Source organism: Protopterus annectens, chromosome 1.part2, assembly GCF_019279795.1.
Source record: "Protopterus annectens isolate FY-2018-M chromosome 1.part2, PAN1.0, whole genome shotgun sequence".
Taxonomy (NCBI): domain Eukaryota; kingdom Metazoa; phylum Chordata; order Ceratodontiformes; family Protopteridae; genus Protopterus; species Protopterus annectens.
Window position 1 is genome coordinate 98,571,139 of NC_056727.1, and position 18,823 is coordinate 98,589,961.

Here is an 18,823-nt window from a genome sequence, read left to right on the forward strand (position 1 = left end):
TTGTCATCCAAGTATTGTTCTAAAATATTTTTTACATTTCTCCCCACTATGTAGATGAAGGTTGGAGATTTGTCCAAGACATTGTAAGTATCTTCATTAGTTTTGAAAATACTCCAATTGTTTGTAATCAAGTTTCTGATCTCCCTAGTATGTGAATTATGGGTAAGTACCAATGAGTTTGTGAAACATTTTGTATCATTCTGGTTTGTAGTTGGAACATTGGCATTGTTAACATTGATTGTCTAGCCCCAAGAAGGGGGTGATATTTTGAAGCCAACCTTTGGAAATTTCATATTTAATTTCCAACAAGAATTGGGTATCCCCTCTCAAGGAACATATCAGTAATTATGTTGGCTTCATTTAAGTAAAGGTCAAAGTCCGAACACATATGGGTTGTTCTGATCAACTAAATATTCCTCTTACAGTGTGGTGGATGACAGCTTTGCTAGTGTAGATAACTGTTAGAAAAAGTTGGTTTCCTATAAATAGGGAAACAAAAGCACTTGTTGACCTTATTTTTAAAAATAGTTACATCCAAATAATTAACCAGTTCAGTACAGTAACAAGATATGAATCTCAGAAAAGTAGTCATTTGGTTAATATAGACAAGGGAACTTTCTAACATATCCACTTGTCCTGTCCATAGTATAAAATTGTCACCAAGGTAGCGTAAATATGTGAGCCAACAATGACTGTAAATTGAGTCCAGAATGTGTTCCCTTTCCCAAGTGTACTTGACAAGATTGGCATATATGGGAGCACAAGAACAGCCGACAGCTATCCCATGAGTTTGTTGAAAATATTCCCCTTCAAAATAAAGGTGATGTATAAAACTAATTCCATAGATGCCACTAAAGTTAATGAGTGTGTCTTCCAAATTAGTAAGCTCGGTGATGGTTCTGTGGAATAGTTCCAATCCAAGTTTGTGGGAAATACAGCTGAATAAATCGATAACATTAATCATAACAAAGTTAACTGTGTCGTTGTAGTGACCTTGCTTGATTTTTGTCAAAAAGTCCCAGGAGTCTTTTAAAATATGATTTAGCTGTTTTAAGGAACTTTTTAAAATGCAGTCAATAAACACAGCAAGTGGATACAATTTGGATCCTTGGGCCGCAACTATATGTCTGTAGGGTGTTAACACTAATCTATTAAAAGGTGTCCCAATGAAATTCAAATATAATATGCAAATCAGTAAAAGTATAAACTGTATATATCAAATCACTGCCATTTATACATGGTGTATATAACCATCTCTGGCTGTATACAACATGTAGTAATCTCTCTTTATATCTTTGTCTGTATGTAATATAGTCAGCTGTATGTAATAAAACTACTCCTAATTCACTGCAAACTCAAAGTCATTGCTTGTAAAAATATGTATTATCGATATGATTTATTCTTTGTTCATCTGTATATTCATGTCATAAAAATTGTTCTGGAAGCCCCAATCATGGCTGAAAAGGGTCAACAATCCAAATACCTGGTCAATAAATAGCAAATAAATAAATAAACTTAGTGTGGTGTAACAGCCTGAAATCCAATAAAGCAGTCTCAGTTTAGTCATTTTATATACAGTAACACTGCTTTTTTTAAGTTGATACTTGCTGTTATCAACTTCTGTATTATTTTAAACTCTGCACTGAACTGTGATTTGAAAAAAGTACTGGTGAGACTGATAGTTTCATTGATAAACCTTGGTAACATCTGACAGTATTTCCACACTATATATTTCTAGCTTTTACAGAAGACAAGATAGAACAAATTCTCAACTAGAAGCAGGAAGCAAAGCATATAGCATAATTTAGTATGATGTAAACTAATCAGATGTCTAGCACTGGCTGCAAAAGGAGTGTCTAAAGGTTCTAGCTCTTGCTCTGTTGCTAGGCAGATGGAATTATTAGGTGTCAGCTGTTTTCATTTCCTCTGTCTTTCCACATGGATATAATGTCCATTTCATGCACATTGTAGCCAGCACATTATTAGAAAGAGTAATTTGGCACATCAGCATGAATCTGTTCAGTGCATATTTGAACTAGTCCGTTACTTTAAAGTCTGAGGTTAATACAGAATTAGAAATGACACAAGACACCAAGGCTCAAACTTAACAATTTATTTAAACAAAAACTTACTAAATAAACAGAAAAACTAATAAATCATGTACTTAAAATCATCTTTGCCACTGATAGGGAGACTTTAATCCTATTCAGTACAGCTATCTGTTCAGTCAAGGCAAGGCCGACACTGGCAGAATGTCTCTAAGCTCAGTTCAGGCTGGTGCTGTGATCAAATCCGGATGATGATTTCCATTTTAGCCTTTGAGATTTTTATAGTCTTGAACAAACAACAGGGTCAATAGGTTCAGCTAATGACATATTGATCACAAGCTCATCATGAGTTGATGGAATATTGTAGAAACTATGACATTACAAGATCATCATGAGTTGTTGGAATATTTTAGAAAATTACAGATCATTTCCTAAGTTGTAAACAAGTCTCGTAATGTCTGGTCTTATGCCTTACTTCCCTTTTTCAAAGAACAGTTAGCTCACAAACTTGTGATATAGTTCCTCCTTGAAATCCCCATATTCTGGTAAACATATTTTAAGCTGATAAACAACTTATAGGTTAACAAAAGTTTAGTAATACCAGTAATCAGTGAGCAAGTCCTGCTCTTAAGCATATTGTATTGTTACAATATTAGCAGCATATAGTGAGGTAGTGGCATATCAAGATCTAGCAATAATTAATCCAGCAATAATTAAACATACACAGTGATATGTGGCTCGAGGCATAACAAAAACTGGTAGACTGTATGGATACGTCACAGGCCACCCCTTGCATCGAGCAACATACGCTGTGTATTCCTTATAAGAGTTAAAACTGACAACATCAGTTTGTACCTTTTCATCACTTTACAGTAAATGCAGCATGATATTAAGCAAAATAACACTGAAACTATTGTGGTCAAAAGCAAAGGATGCAATAACAAATTCAACCACACTGAAGCCTTAGATGACCATATAAAAATATTATACCAATGCGAAACAGTTATATCCTGTATTTCATTTGCAATTTTTACAATGGTATCTTTGTCTTTAATCATTTTAATCACTGTTTGATGCGCATCATTTAGTGTTTTATTTAAAAGTTGCAACACTATTTGTCCTTCCTGCTTAATCTGTTGAAAGTCCGGGTGGACTAGAGATGGCCATCTAAAAGTGTGTAATGGTTCTAATGCTAGCATTAAATGTGATGTTCATCCATTTAGTCAGTCTAATAAGTTCTCCAGTACAAAAATCAATATATGCATGGATATTACTTTTACAGTATGCTCCACCGTTTGTGATTATCCCATTACTCCAGGCTAATTTACAGGAGGATATAACACAAACAGTGGTATCATTTAGTTGGTAGATGTCTGTACCATTTACTACATACCTGTGCCAGGTGCATTTCCCAATTCCATTATGTAAGCATGGGTGAGGCTTCCTTTTCACCATTATGCCTACCTACCCCTGGGGCCAGGTCTCACAACCTGCCAAATCAATGGGTACATCACTATAATCAATCAATGTAGACTCAATTTGAGGTACCCACCAATTATTTTCAAATTGCAGGGGCAATGTAACAAATGGACAGACCTGCTTTGTTTCTTTTTTACTAGCAAGATAGTCAAAAATCAGTATACAAGACTTATTTTCACATGCAAAATCTATTGGCTTTAACCAATGATATAGTTGCAGTTCCCTTTGCCAATGGACTGCCTTTTTAGCCCCCCAAGTTTGAGAGAATTGCAAATATTGCTGGTTGGCAGCCAACTGAGATAAGATACAAAAGGTCTGATTTACTTCTGCTGTGAGGTTATTTAAAATCTGTTCTGTATATGTATTTTGTATGTTCAATCCACCTCCACAAGATAGTTTGAGTTAAAATATCATCTACAGTTCTTTGTCCCAGTTCGGGATCATGATCTGCTAGTAGCTTAAAGGCCATATTTAGGTCAGTGCCCGAACGGCTCAATTTGCTACGTAGGGTATCTATATCTACACTGTTTAGGAATCCAGTCTGTTCCGACCACACCTAGTGCAGTACCAAGAATACCTGTAACATCACGTTTATTCCTTTTATATTTATAATGTCTGTATTTAATATGCAAGAATTAACCGGCCATAATTGTACAATTTTACAATGTGGATACCTGGTAGTAATATCAACTGCTGTCATGTTAACTATCATTTTAATGCATTGTATAACTCAAGCACAACTTACAGTTTTACATCCTCTTGTATACCTTACCACATGTCCCAAATCATCAAATACAGTTGAACTATTGTCCATGACATATATTTTAAAACTCGGAGATAGGGTTTATGCGGTGTCATTTTCCCTTTGAAATTCAGCTATTGCAGGAGGAACCTAATGGAGACTTGGCTAGTGGAAATCCCGACTCATTTAGCCTTTGGTATAAACCTCCAAAAGGGTTGGAAACACATCTTTTAGGATGTCTATTACAGTTCAGTCTACATACAGTTGTAATGTTTTCCATCTGAGTGATGTTTTAAGTTAAGGCAGGTTTAGGTGTCACCACATATAGATGATTTCCCAATTTTCAATAAAAGTCACAATCCGCTGTTAAATTTGCCACATCTTCCTCTTCAAATAGAGGGATAGGATCAAGACAGTCATATGGTCCATCTAAGTGTTGTCGTCGGAAAAGGTTGGTGCCTTCCAAAACAGTGGCAATAATCTATGGAGAGGAAAGTACAATGGTTGTTTAGCAAAATCACATAATACTAAAACAGTATTACCGGGTCCATCACAAATCACAGTCCCGTGTTCATTTGGCTGATTGGGTGTGGTCAGTATAACTTTTATTCCCAGCCATTTGCTTGGTTTAGTATTACAGCCTTGTAGTAAAACAACAGCATCTTGATGCATACAAATTTCTACTAAAGGTTGTCCTTTTTGAATCATCTGTGTCTTATTATCTAAATTGATAGCCTTTACTATCACTTTTTGTTCTGGCTCCCATAATGTAAAAACCTCCCAACTTTCTCCTAATAGTCCTTTTTGCCCCCAATGCCAATTTTTTGGGAGAAAGAGTTTCCAACCTGTCTCAACTAATACTATATTTTGCGCTGGCATTTTTGTTCAGTCAATGCACATAGCCAGAACAGAGTTTGATCAGTATTTGTCAAGAGGGTATATGGCATTTGGGTTTAGCTTTTTTAGTTTTAAAATACAACAGTTGGACCGAATGTCATTTATCTGCATTTTCAAAGGGGTTCCTTGATGCTTTTGAGGCCTATTATTTAGCTGGCTCACAGCTAATTCTAATACCTTTGCCCATCCTCATAGCGTCCCATCATTTGTATTTTTTCGGATTTGTTTTTTAAGGAGCCCATTACACCTTTCAATCAAACCAACAGCTTGAGGATGATATGGGATATGCAGCACCCATTGAACTCCATTTTCCTTTGCCCATTCTTGAACCTCTGCTCCGGTAAAGTGACTGCTTGGTCACTTTGGATTTTACTGGGAATCCATTATGTCATAAATAATTTATTTAATCCTTTTAACACTGCTTGCTGGTTTGCCTTTTGCATGGGGACACCATTAGAAATCCTGAATAAATGTCCACCATCGTTAGGCAATATTGTTGATTTTGATCCAGTGGTAAAGGACCAAAAAAGTCTATTTGCCAGATTTGTGCTGGACGACTGCCTCGGTGAATATGTCCACATGCTTCTGCTTGCAGTTGTTTTTGTTTATTTCTTTGAAAGATTTCACACTGCTTTATAACATTTGTAGTTATTTCCTTATTTAACTGCATACCATGCCTTCGTGCCCATTTTATTGTTGCATCTCTTCCCAAGTGCCCACTCCGATCATGGGCCCATCTTGCCATGCTAGCACCTTTGGCTTTCTCTTCAGCAACATGTACCATGCCCATCTTATCTACCTGCTGGTTATGCCTCCTTTCATTTGTTACAAGTGATGCATGGGCATCTACATGTCCAACACTGATTTTGCATTGTTGAGCTTTTTCCCAAATCTGTTGCCAATCTTTTGAACCTCTCCATAGAGGTTTGCCATGGATCTTCCAATTCTGTTGTTGCTAGGCAGGTAACCAGGCTGTCAGTTCCTTAAAAACTGCCCAGCTGTCAGTATAGATGTACACTTTATTTCCAGGTGATAAACTATCGATAACCAGGGCAACAGCTCGTAATTCTGCCTGATTATTTGAACCGGCAGTACCTTCATCAAATAACACAGTTTCTGTTCATGGGCAATAAGCCACCACAGTTCAGGTCCTACCATTTGATCTAATTTTAGCAGAACCATCAGTAAACCATGCATGTTTCTGTTTTTCTGCATCTAAATTATCAAATGGTAATGCTTCAGTGATTGGGGATTTTGGAAGCTCATGCCGCTGTTCTGTCGCATCAGCATCATCCAAAATTACCAGTCCAGCCAACTGTTGCTGTACTTGAGATACTCCAGGCATGATGTTGGCCCTTTCCTGTAAATACCACTTTCATTTCTGCACAGTCGAAGATTGTGCTATTAGAGTTTTCATTAAATTATTATCTCGTAACCACCCCTGGATTGGGTAGTCTATCTTAACTGTCACTGTTTGTTGTTTAGTTATTCCTTTCACATGAATCAATGCTGTGTACACTGCTAGCACATGCTGCTCAAGGGGGCTATATCTCATCTGCGCTCCAGTCAGGGATTTGGACCAAAATCCCAAGGGTCTCTTTTTCCCAGTGTCATCCTTTTGCCACAGCCCCCAAGACATAACATTATTGGCAACTGTTACTTTAAGGATAAAAGGTTGCTGTGGATCAACTGGGCCCAGCCCCACACTCTGCTGTAGGGCCTTTTTTGCTTTTTCGAAAGCCATTTGCTGCTTGGGACCCCACTGAAAGTCACATTTTTTCCTTCTTACATAGTGAATGGGTCACAAAAATCAGTCCGAGGTGAGGTACAAATGCTCTCCAAAAGCCCATTGCTCTCAAAGCCTGTGCCTGCTGTTTCGTTTTTGGGACTGCAATTTTCTGAATACTCTCTAGTGCTGCTGCAGGAATTTCCCTTTTTGCTCCATTCCAAATCATACCAAGAAATTTTACTGATGTCCCTTGTTGTGTTTTATTTTCATTTATAGCCCACCCTCTGTTCTGAAGGTGCTGAATTACAGTTTTCAGTGCAATATCCACATCAGATTTTTTTCTAGTAATCATTATGTCATCAATGTAATGGAAAATAGTCACTTTGTCCAGCTGCAACTTGGCTAGGTCTCTAGCCACTAGTCCATGACACAGGGTAGGGCTGTGCAGATATCCCTGTGATAACACTTGGAAGGTATACTGCCTCCCCTCCCAGGTAAAAGCAAATTGGGCTCTGCTTTCTTCTGCTATCGGAATGGAGAAGAAGGCATTTGCTAAGTTCAAAACTGCATGATATGGTCCAGCAGATGAAGACAATTTTTCCACGATCGTAACAATGTCTGGAACAGCTGCTGCTAAGGGTGGGGCCAACTTATTCAGACCTCGATAATCTACAGTCATTCGCCATGATTCATCAGGTTTCTTTATTGGCCATACCGGACTGTTGAATGGACTCACTGCTGGCTCAAGTATGCCAACCCGAAACAGTTCTTGGATTGTCTCAGTGATTTCAGCATGCCCACCTGGAATACGATACTGCTTGATGTTTGCTATTGTTTTAGGTGTGGGAATATAAAGTGGTTCCCACTTAGCATTGCGTCGGACTACAGCCTTAACTGCATTGACTGAACAATGCCGCACTCCAAACCTAAATGGCCTTACAGTGGTTTCCAAAGTTCTACCCTTTAACACATCTATTTCTAAAATGTGCTCAGGTACTGGAGCTATTACTGCTTCAATGAAAATAGGAATACCATCCCCCAAAATAGGAAATTCACCCTGGGGATCATGTCCGTTGCCCTGCTAGACAGGGCCCAGAGAAGTAAATATTGTGGGAAAAAATTTCCAGGGAATTGTTATGGCTAGGCTTGTATAGGCCTTAGGGCTGATAGCCTAGTACCAACCTATGAACCTATGAAAAGCTATCTTAACCTTGGTTTGGTACCTAGTGTTTTTGCCCCTCCATAAACATCAATCTCTACATATTGTCCATGAAATTTACAGGGGTTGCCTGCAAAAATGGCTATTTCTGATCCTGTGTCTACCAGAGCCATCACATGTTGTGGCCCTCCCCTCCAAAAAATGGTAAGGGGTACGTAAGGGCGTCGGTCCCCAGGTGTAATTGCTCTTACTGTACCCCTAGCTACTGGGGACCCGCCTACTAGTCAATTTGTCTCCGTTTTTTCAACCAGGGTTTTTTATTTCTTTTTTCCCCAATCTCTCTCATCACTGAAATCTCCCCTTTGCCACTGTGCTAGCTCCTCATCAGTAGGGATGTCAGGATATACTTGATTCCACCCTACCTTCCCTTCAGTGGTACTTCTTGTTGGACTTTTTGTAGGGGTTTGCTTTTTGCCTGCAGAGTCTGAGCCTTTCTCTTTTTGTTTTTGCTTTCATTTTTTATATAATTCTTCAGTAGCTATCCCATCTATTTCCACAACTTCTACTCCCCACCTTAATAGATCCAAAAACATTTGCTTTCTTGTGACTTTTTCACCAGATTTATCTTTTGACTTCTCTGCATTTGCTTTTCTAGCCCTTCTCTGTTCTCTCTCTTCCACCAATTCTGCCATTTGGTTTAGAGTGACTATTACATCCCACTGCGGTGCATTTTTAATCAATTTACTCCTCATATTGCTGGTCATTATTTGTGCATCTGGTCCCTTTGGAAGCACTACTGCCCCATTCTTTAATTCCAGTGAATAAATGGCAGTAAACATAGCCATTTCTCTTAACTGCTGTATTGCCTCTGCTATCATTTTCCAAGGCTTATGTTTATCAGCTACTGCTGTAGCATCAGGCCAAGTAGCTTGGAAAGCCATGGCTAACCATGCCACCAGTGTACTCACCTGGGGATCTTCATGATTAATATTATTTACTAATTGTTTTAACCATGGGTGAAACACCAAGCATGCACATTGGTGCATTTCTTCAGCGTTTAGAGTCACTGCTTCTCCCCCTGTATCCCAAACCTGAAGAAACCATGCTAAAACAGTTTCCGCTGGCTTTTGCTTATATATTTGGATTATGTTCAATAATTCAGCTTGAGTATAACTCCAGAAATCAACCCATTGTTGTGGTGCCACCCCCCCCCAGTATACTGTCCCTTTTTCTCAATAACTGGGCGTGCCTCCACTGATGGGGAATTTACTATTTCAAAATCACTATCACCCTCATCAGTTGAGGGGAGATCACCTTCCCACTTCTCGGGGTCAAACTCTGCCTTACACAGCAAAGAACGAACCCGAGGCTTTGGGGGCGGGCGACGTCTTCTTCCATTCCGCTGCCTATGCTGTTGAATTATTCATGTAGCTAAAGTCACTGAATTAGATTTCCAGTGTTCAGCTTCCTCTCCTGCTTTGATAAGTGCCATATCTGCCTCTTCTAAGGCATCTCTATCCATTTTGTGTGTATGAACATGTTCTTTACATTGCTTTTCTAACTCTAAAACTTTTTCTTTTAGTTTCTCTACATCTCTGTCTAATTCCTGAATTGCCTCAAAGAACATCCATCTGTCTGCTCCCACCCCTTCCTTCACCTTTTTCCCCTTATCATCCAATTTTAGTTTTGATAAACCTTTAGCTAGACTATCGGGGTCTGCCTTAGGCCTTTCTTGAAAAAGTTTTGGGTAAGGAGGGGGCGAAACTTGACTTAGCACTTTAGCAAGAGGATCCCATTTCCCAAACAGTGCTGGCATTATAGTAGCAACGCCCACCTTATTTGGGGTCTTTGACCCAACATCCTTCTTGCCTATGCCTACATGCTTAAAAGGAAAAAACATTGGTTGTTGTTGTGACATTTCCACTGCAAACCTCAGACCCTGCTTGCTGCACCAAATGAACTAGTCCACTACTTTAAAGTCTGAGGTTAATACAGAATTAGAAATGACACAAGACACCAAGGCTCAAACTTAACAATTTATTTAAACAAAAACTTCCTAAATAAACAGAAAAACTAATAAATCATGTACTTACAAGCATATGCATAAACAAAATCATCTTTGCCACTGATAGGGAGACTTTAATCCTATTCAGTACAGCTATCTATTCAGTCAAGGCAAGGCCGACACTGGCAGAATGTCTTTAAGCTCAGTTCAGGCTGGTGCTGTGATCAAATCCAGATGATGATTTCCATTTTAGCCTTTGAGCTTTTTATAGTCTTGAACAAACAACAGGGTCAATAGGTTCAGCTAATGACATATTGATTACAAGCTCATCATGAGTTGATGGAATATTGTAGAAAATATGACATTACAAGATCATCATGAGTTGTTGTAATATTTTAGAAAATTACAGATCATTTCCTAAGTTGTAAACAAGTCTCATAATGTCTGGTCTTATGCCTTACGTCCCTTTTTCAAAGAACAGTTAGCTCACAAACTTGTGATATAGTTCCTCCTTGAAATCCCCATATTCTGGTAAACATCTTTTAAGCTGATAAACAACTTATAGGTTAACAAAAGTTCAGTAATACCAGTAATCAGTGAGCAAGGCCTGCTCTTAAGCATATTGTATTGTTACAATATTAGCAGCATATAGTGAGGTAGTGGCATATCAATATCTAGCAATAATCAATCCAGCAATAATTGAACATACACAGTGATATGTGGCTCGAGGCATAACAAAAACTGGTAGACTGTGTGGATCCGTCACAATATTACATTTAGTTTGATCTCCAAGGAGATTTATGTATATATATATATATATATATATATATATATATATATATATACACACACACACACACACACACACATATACACACACACGTATATATTACATACATATACACATATATAATATATACATATACTATACATACATATAAATACATGTGTATGTGTGTATATGTATATATGTGTGTTTGTGTGTGCATATGTGTATATATATATATATATATATATATATATATATATATATATATATATATACACACACACATACATAGATAGATTTATATGTACGCATTTATGTAAATACATGAATGTATGTATGTTTGTATACAGAAAAACAAAACAAAAAAATCCACTGTTAAGCAGAAAAAGAAGGCAGCTGTAACTATCAATGCTTTTATTTAGCATTTTTGTCTGACACAGGACTTCATCACATTGAACAGTGAAAGAATTAAACCCATTTTTTATAAAACAACTAAGCCAATCAGAATCACCTGCCACTTATCTCATCAATTATCTTCAGTTAGTTAAACATAATGCTATCTACATCAAATGTTTTTTTTTCAAAAGTCAACATTATAAAAAACATTTAATACATATTGTTTCATTCAACCTCGGGAATTTACACACTTGCATTTTTAACTGCCATAAAGTTTCTTTTCTTAAAAGCTGCTTTTTATAACATCCCCTCTAAAATCAGAGGGCAGGTGCTCCAAAACAGAAAAATATTTTTTTTAAAAGAGCCACACATTAATGTGTGCTTAAAGAAATAATTACTATCCCTATTCTTACTAGCATATAAATGCTCCTTAATTCATTTAGAGAATTTTTGTGTAGTCATACCTATGCAGAAAGCATCATAATATGAATACACTGCAATATATATTATAACCATAAAATTTCAATTGTAATGTTCCCTAATTTTAATGTTTCTGTCTAAATGTCTTAAACTGATGCTAGGACCTTCCAACTGAAATCACAAGCACTACAGAAACCGTACTTAAACATACCATTACTTTTATTAGTGTTTACTAAAGTTTTTTTGTACTTTAATTCTCTTAATAATGCTTGCTGGACCTAGTTTTTTTACAAAAAAAAATTTAGAAGAACCAATAATATTGTATATATCTAGTTACCCTTAAAAACCTTCTAATTTTCAGTAACAATTCTTTTAATGTTAATATCAACTGTCATTTGCAAAATAAAACTACCACTAAAGTTAAATTTTGTGCTGTGTTCAATTTTCTTAAGAATAGCCCCTATCAAAATGGGAGGAAAACTCATTCCTCTTGCATTAAATTTCTTCAGCTGTTGTAACAACCTAAAATCCTAATCCCTGGCCAAAAACATACTAAAGGTTTCCTGGATTCCTTCTAAAAATGTCTCTTAATCGGTAGTAAGTCTTGAGAGCCTAATCATCTGGCCCCTGGGAATACTTTTTCATAAAAGGGTGTGCAGTATGATAGTGCAAATAGTTGCTCAAAAAACAAGGTTTCCTGTGGATCTTACTAGAAAACATACATTTAACTGAATCCCATCTAATTACACTATCTAAATAAGGTACACTTGTCCCCATATGACCAAGAACAAAAACCGAAAAGCTGGTACTATTGTTGATATCAGTAACAAACTGCTAAATGTCACCTTTAGATGCATCAGTAATGAAAAACAGGTCTTCCACAAATCTCCTATAGACTTTAATGTGCTGTGAAAAAAGGGGATTTGCCTAAGTATCTGGATTTCCCACCATTCGATAACTAGGTAAGCAAATGAAAGCACTACAGTGGTCCCCACAGCAACACCCTTTATTTGTTGGTAATACTTGCTATTGATATAAAATAATTATTTTTAACAATTTCCATTAACTGACAACAAGTACTGATCATGTGATTAGAAATGTTGGTAAATTTCGCTAAAACAGCCTCAGAAATTCTAATCCTTGGTCAGTAGGAATACTAGTGTACAACTATTTAATATCCAATGTAAGCAAGGTCAACAATGAGGTATCAGTTTTAAAAGACTTTAAAGAATTTCAAAAGTCCCAGGAATCTCAAACATAACTTTCCAATTTTTGTACCAGGGGATTCAATATATGATCTAAAAAATGGAAATACCCTTGGTAGCACTTCCTGAAGTGGAAACAATAGGCCTAAAAAGTAAAGGAAAAAGTTGACCGTCTAACTTAGGTATACCAAACATTCAAAAGTGATAGAACCAATAGTAAGCAAATGTAATAAAATTCAATGAACATATTTATATATGCAATAAGTATCAGACAGTGTCATACCTTTATATTCCACAGGATTATCTAACATTTTTCCATTTCATCAATGTAATCAGCCTGGTACATAATAACATGACCATTGCCCTTATTGGCTTTCATAAACCTTTACTCGGATCTTGAATTGAGTTCAATCAATGTGTCTCTTTCCTTTTTGGTCAAATTGAAAAAATGTTTCATCACTTTTCTGTTAATCATATGTAAAATGTCCTTTTCTCAAAGGTCATGAAACTCTGAAATAGTAACCTGAAAAGGAGCATTGAAGCAACCAGACCTTTTAAAGTAACAAGTCTCCTTCACTTTTAAATCTTTGAAAATATATGCTAGATTTAACTTCCTACAAAATAACTAAAAATTGAACAAAGTATATGCAACATTTCCTCATTTGCTAGGAATAAATGAGAGTCCCTTTTGAAGCAAACTGATGTGTGCATCACTGAAAATTGCTTTAGTAAAGCTGTATGAATTGACCGAAAACAGAGTGCAGTGTGTGAATGACTCCCACTTGCAGACAATGTTTATTGTGTCCCCTGGAAATGCTCCTGCATTCTGAGGATTTACAATTGTTATTCTGTCAGACCTTCTCGGAGGTGCATTCAGTAAAAAAAATCATCAGTGATGTTTGAACTGACATGGAACAAGCCTTCGGTGACTTCCCATGTTCCTTCTAAATCATCGGCTCAAAATAAATTGTTACAGAGATGAACCTGGGGCAGTAGAAAAGTATTTCCTTCACTATAGGCAGTTTTACCTCTCAACAATTAATTTTTTGTTTGACAATAGTGAGGGCTCCCCTATGGATAGCTAGTTCCTAGACCTTCAAAGGTCAATCGCATATCATCATCAGGAACAGTATGTAGAGTCAAAGTGGCATCCAAATCTCCATCTTCAATAATGCCATCACCACCATAGACAATATAAAATAAACACCAAAAATGCCCAGACTTGATGAAAAATAGTAAACCAAAACCAACTCATCCACTGGTGTAGCAGAAAAAAAGACCGTTGTAACTTCCAATAATTTTATTTAGTGCTTTTTTCCGACACAAGAGTTCATCAGAATGAATAGTAAAAGAATTACATCCAGTTTATAAAACAACTAAGGCAATCAGAATCACCTATCAATTATCGCATCAATTACATTCAGTTAGTTAAACATGATGCCATCTACATCAAAAAACCTTTTTTTCAAAAGTCAACATTATAAAAAAGGTTTAATACATGTAACATTATGTTTAACTAATTGAATGTGATTGATGAGACAATTGATAGGTGATTTGGATTGGCTTAGTTGTTTCATAAAATGGGTGTAATTCTTTTACTATTCATTCTGATGAAGTCCTGTGTCAAATAAAAGTGCTAAATAAAAATATTGAAAGTTACAACTGTCTTTTTTTTCTGCTACACCAGTGGATGATTTTGTTGTTTTGGTTTACTATTTTGGTGTGTGTGTGTGTGTGTGTGTGTGTATGTAAGTATATATATATGTATATAATGTGTGTGTGTGTGTGTGTGTGTGTGTGTGTGTGTGTGTGTGTGTATATAAATCACTAAATGTCAAGACTACTTCCCCAAAAGCACAAATAAATGAACACTTGGATCACCGACTAGAAACTCCAGGTAAGTAACTACGTGTCCGGCACCACAAAAATATCAAACCAAAGCAAATTAAACCCACCCCTATGGAAGGTAACTATATATACCAACTCTGAGATAACACTACAGTGGGAAAAGAGGCAAAGTGGTTCCTTTCCCACTGTAACTTTCCAGTCTTCCAAGTGTTTGTTTATTTGTGGTTTCAGCAAAGTCATCTCGGCATTTAGTGATTCAGGTAGGTAGGATTTCGTTCTGGTGAAGTAGACCCATACATGTATATATACTTATATATATATATATATATATATATATATATATATGGGTCCCTATCAGATCGTCGAAATTTCAATTCACCTAACTGTCATTTTGTCGAAACTTCATTACATCGACAAGCATTTTAGGTGGGGGGCTTCGCCCCCCACCCCCCAATGTGGGGGGGCTGTGCCCCCCACACCCCCCCTAACTATATATATCAACTCCAGGGTCGCACAGCATTGGGGACGGGGGCAAATGCTTGTCGATGTAATGAAGTTTCAACGAAATGACAGTTAGGTGAATTGAAATTTCGACGATCTGATAGGGACCCATATATATATATATATATATATATATATATATATATAAATACAAAAATGTACAATAGGATACTTTGGTTTTCCAGTGTTTTGGGTGGTGAGTATGGTGTAGGTAGAGTTTGTGTACTTTTCTTCCATAGTCCGGGGCTGTGATCAATGATGTGAGGTTCAGTATTTACAATTTTTGATGATTTCCGGTTTCTCTGACTTGGTCTCAATGATGTGCGATTCGATGATCTGGTGTTTCAGTGGTCTGAAGTAGACCCATATATAATATATGTATAGGTACGGGTATATATATATATATATATATATATATATATATATATGTGTGTGTGTGTGTGTGCACGTGTATGTGTGTGGGTATGTATATATATATATATATATATATATATATATGGTTCCCATTCAGAAGCCTGAAACATCATAAGCCTGAAAATCAAAATCCTGAAACCAAAAGCCTGAAAATTCAGAATCCTGAAAACTCAAAATCCTGAAAGCCCAAAATCCTGAAAGACCAAAATCCTGAAACTCAAAATCCTGAAAACACAAATAATGCTAATATGTCACTATAAAGACACTAATATCTACCAACTGACCCTGACCCTAACCCTAACCCTAAGGTCTGTCACTATCGCACACTCACCTGACCCAGCCTAACCCTAACTCACTTAAACCACCCCTAACCCCAATATTTGTCACTATTGCATACATGCCTAACCTGCGCCCTAACCCTAACTCACTTAAACCGCCCTAACCCTAAAATAAAACCAACCGCACACTTACCTGACCCCAACGCATGACCTAACACCACAGGGCTAACAATAGCAAAGCCACAATGACATCAGTATGTCTATTTTGTGTTTTCAGGATTTTGAGTTTCAGGATTTTGGTCTTTCAGGATTTTGGGCTTTCAGGATTTTGAGTTTTCAGGATTCTGAATTTTCAGGCTTTTGGTTTCAGGATTTTGATTTTCAGGCTTATGATGTTTCAGGCTTCTGAATGGGAACCATATATATATATGCTTATATATATATATATATACATATGTGTGTGTGTGTGATTTTTAGACAAAATGTTCTTGAAGCATGAGACCTCATAACATTCTATGTTCTCTTAAACAAATATAATCACATGAAAGCTTAATCTTTACCTATATTGTAACAGTTGAGTGATGTACATGCCATTTCCCTTAGAAATACACTTGTTTATTTTGTCACTCATCTGTAACTGTATGTCCCTGTTTTTCTATTTTCCCTTATTTCCTTTTTCTTATGTTTCCTAAATAGTAAGAGTTACTATTTTTTACCCTTTCCTTTAAGAATATGAAAAAATATATTGTAACACATTACTGAATGCATGCTGTAAAATTCAAAATACCTGGGTGCAAATCTGTCTCACAAAATGTAATACTTTAAGGTCCATTGCAACTCTGGAAATGTGCCTTTTTGTGAAGATTTGCAGATAAGCTCATGTGAAAAAAACAATCTGGTTGGAATCACACTATATACTATGTATACGTAACCGTTACTTTTAACACATTTGAAAATGTTTTATCACTACACACAGTGATACTGCCAAAATGTAGCCCTTTTTTGTTTTGCTTTATTCCTAAATTATGAAACAAGAACATCAATACCAACTGTAAGTAGGAACAGATAAAGTTTAACACTCTGCTCATTACATTTTATACTTTCTTTAAACTGGCAACCCATGCATTACAATTATATCACAGAGTTGTCTATATTTTCTATGAAAAAATAATCAATAACCACATTATCAAAGGGGTGCTGCTACAATGGTGCAGTAAGTAACACTGTCATCTCACAGAAACAGGTTCTATGGTTTGGTTCTTGGCGGAGTGCTTTATGTGCAGAGTCTGAGTGCCCTCTCCTATGTTCACATTGGTTTTCTATGGATAATCCATTTCAGCATTAGATGCATATTATGAAAACTTTCTCTCATTAATGACCTTTCTGCATACAAATAAGTGGAGCAGTGTGTACTAGATGTGCCATTAATTTGCAATGTTTTATTCCATACTTGACCAATGCACCTTTATTTATTTATTTATTTAACATTTGTTTACTAGGAAAGCCCCACTGGGACAGAACCCATTTTCAGCGGAGGCTCGGGGAGAAAAGCTCCAGATGCATAACTTTGGAATGTGGGAGGAAATGGGAGCACCCGGTGAAAACCCACACAACACAGGGAGGACATGCAGACTCCACACAGAGGGCACCTCAGCTGAGAATTGAACTGGAGAACCTCTTGCTGTGATGTAACAACGCTAACTGCTGTGCCCTCGTCACATATGCTACTTTTGCTGGAAATAAATATTCTGCATAAACTGATCACACCTTCAAAGAGTGTCACAGTAGTTTCTCACAAATACACATAGCATTTTTTCATTAATTATTAAAAATATATAACCTGATAATTACAATAAGTAAAACATCTTCACATTAGCCACTTCAAAACTAGATGATCTGTTATCTTAAAGAATCAAAATGGCTACGCTAGATATTTTATCCCGTTAAACGCATAAATTGATTTTAGATATTATCTATTCATTATCATTATCTCTAGTTTCAGTATGAGTATGAATAATTGGCCTTCTAGTAGTTTTACTACTTTCTGTGCACAAAGCACTATTAACAGTTCTTACCTGAACAGATTTGTTTACAACCATCTTATTCTTTTTAGTAGTAGGTGGGGTATGTTCTTTAAGTTTTTCCAATTTTACTTGAGCTGACTCAGCAGGTGGGATATGTTGTCGCATCTTTTCCACTTTAATTTGAAATGAATGACTTTTTGTTTCTGGAACAGCCATTGCTACACCAGTGATACAATGAGATGTCTCTAGTTCTTCTTTACCATGGGCATGAGCAGATCCAAAACTCTTCTGGCTCGTAAAACCAAGATGTCTAACAGTGCCACCTCTAGCAACTGAATGCTTAAGTCTAGTACTAGACATTTTCCTAAGTATATATATATATTTTATTCTGGCATGCTATATAGCCATTTCACTAATAAGAAAGTCAGACATGCCTTTAGTTTTTTTTTTCAGAATAAAATGTCTTTGTTCTTCATACCAATAGTACATCCTTCTTCAAAGATAGCTGGAAGCATTTAACTGTTACACCTCAAAGCACTGCAGCAAAGGCATAAAACCCTGCAATATTAAAATAAAAGAATGATAAAATTTAATGCAACAATCTAGGAAAACAAAAACATTTAACAGACAAAAACACTACTAAGCAAACAAACTGACCACAGACAGAAACTCTAAAATGTCTTTGGTTAATGAACCTTAAATCCTTTATTTCACAAGGTAGTAAATATCTTAGTCACTTCATCATTATATTTGTAACTGTATTCTACTGTGGTAAACACTTTCCTGTATTTAGTTAAAAACCACTGAAGTCATTCAGGTTAGCTGAATATTTCCAGCCATAAAAATTTTTTAGAAAGACTAACAAAATGGATACACACAGTGTCCACCCCAATAAGCAGTAAGGCCAGT

At 36.5% G+C, this 18,823-nt stretch overlaps 1 protein-coding gene across 1 annotated transcript in view; it reads right to left on the minus strand.

Moving 5' to 3' along the window:
• The window catches only part of LOC122788108 (golgin subfamily A member 6-like protein 2), a 593,305-nt gene extending 574,849 nt beyond the window's left edge, over positions 1 to 18,456 (minus strand). Inside the window, exon 1 of the mRNA XM_044055046.1 lies at positions 17,966 to 18,456. Coding sequence (XP_043910981.1) covers positions 17,966 to 18,274 — 309 coding nt within the window. The 5' untranslated portion in view covers positions 18,275 to 18,456. The remainder of the gene's footprint in view (positions 1 to 17,965) is intronic.
• Positions 18,457 to 18,823: the final 367 nt, after the last annotated feature.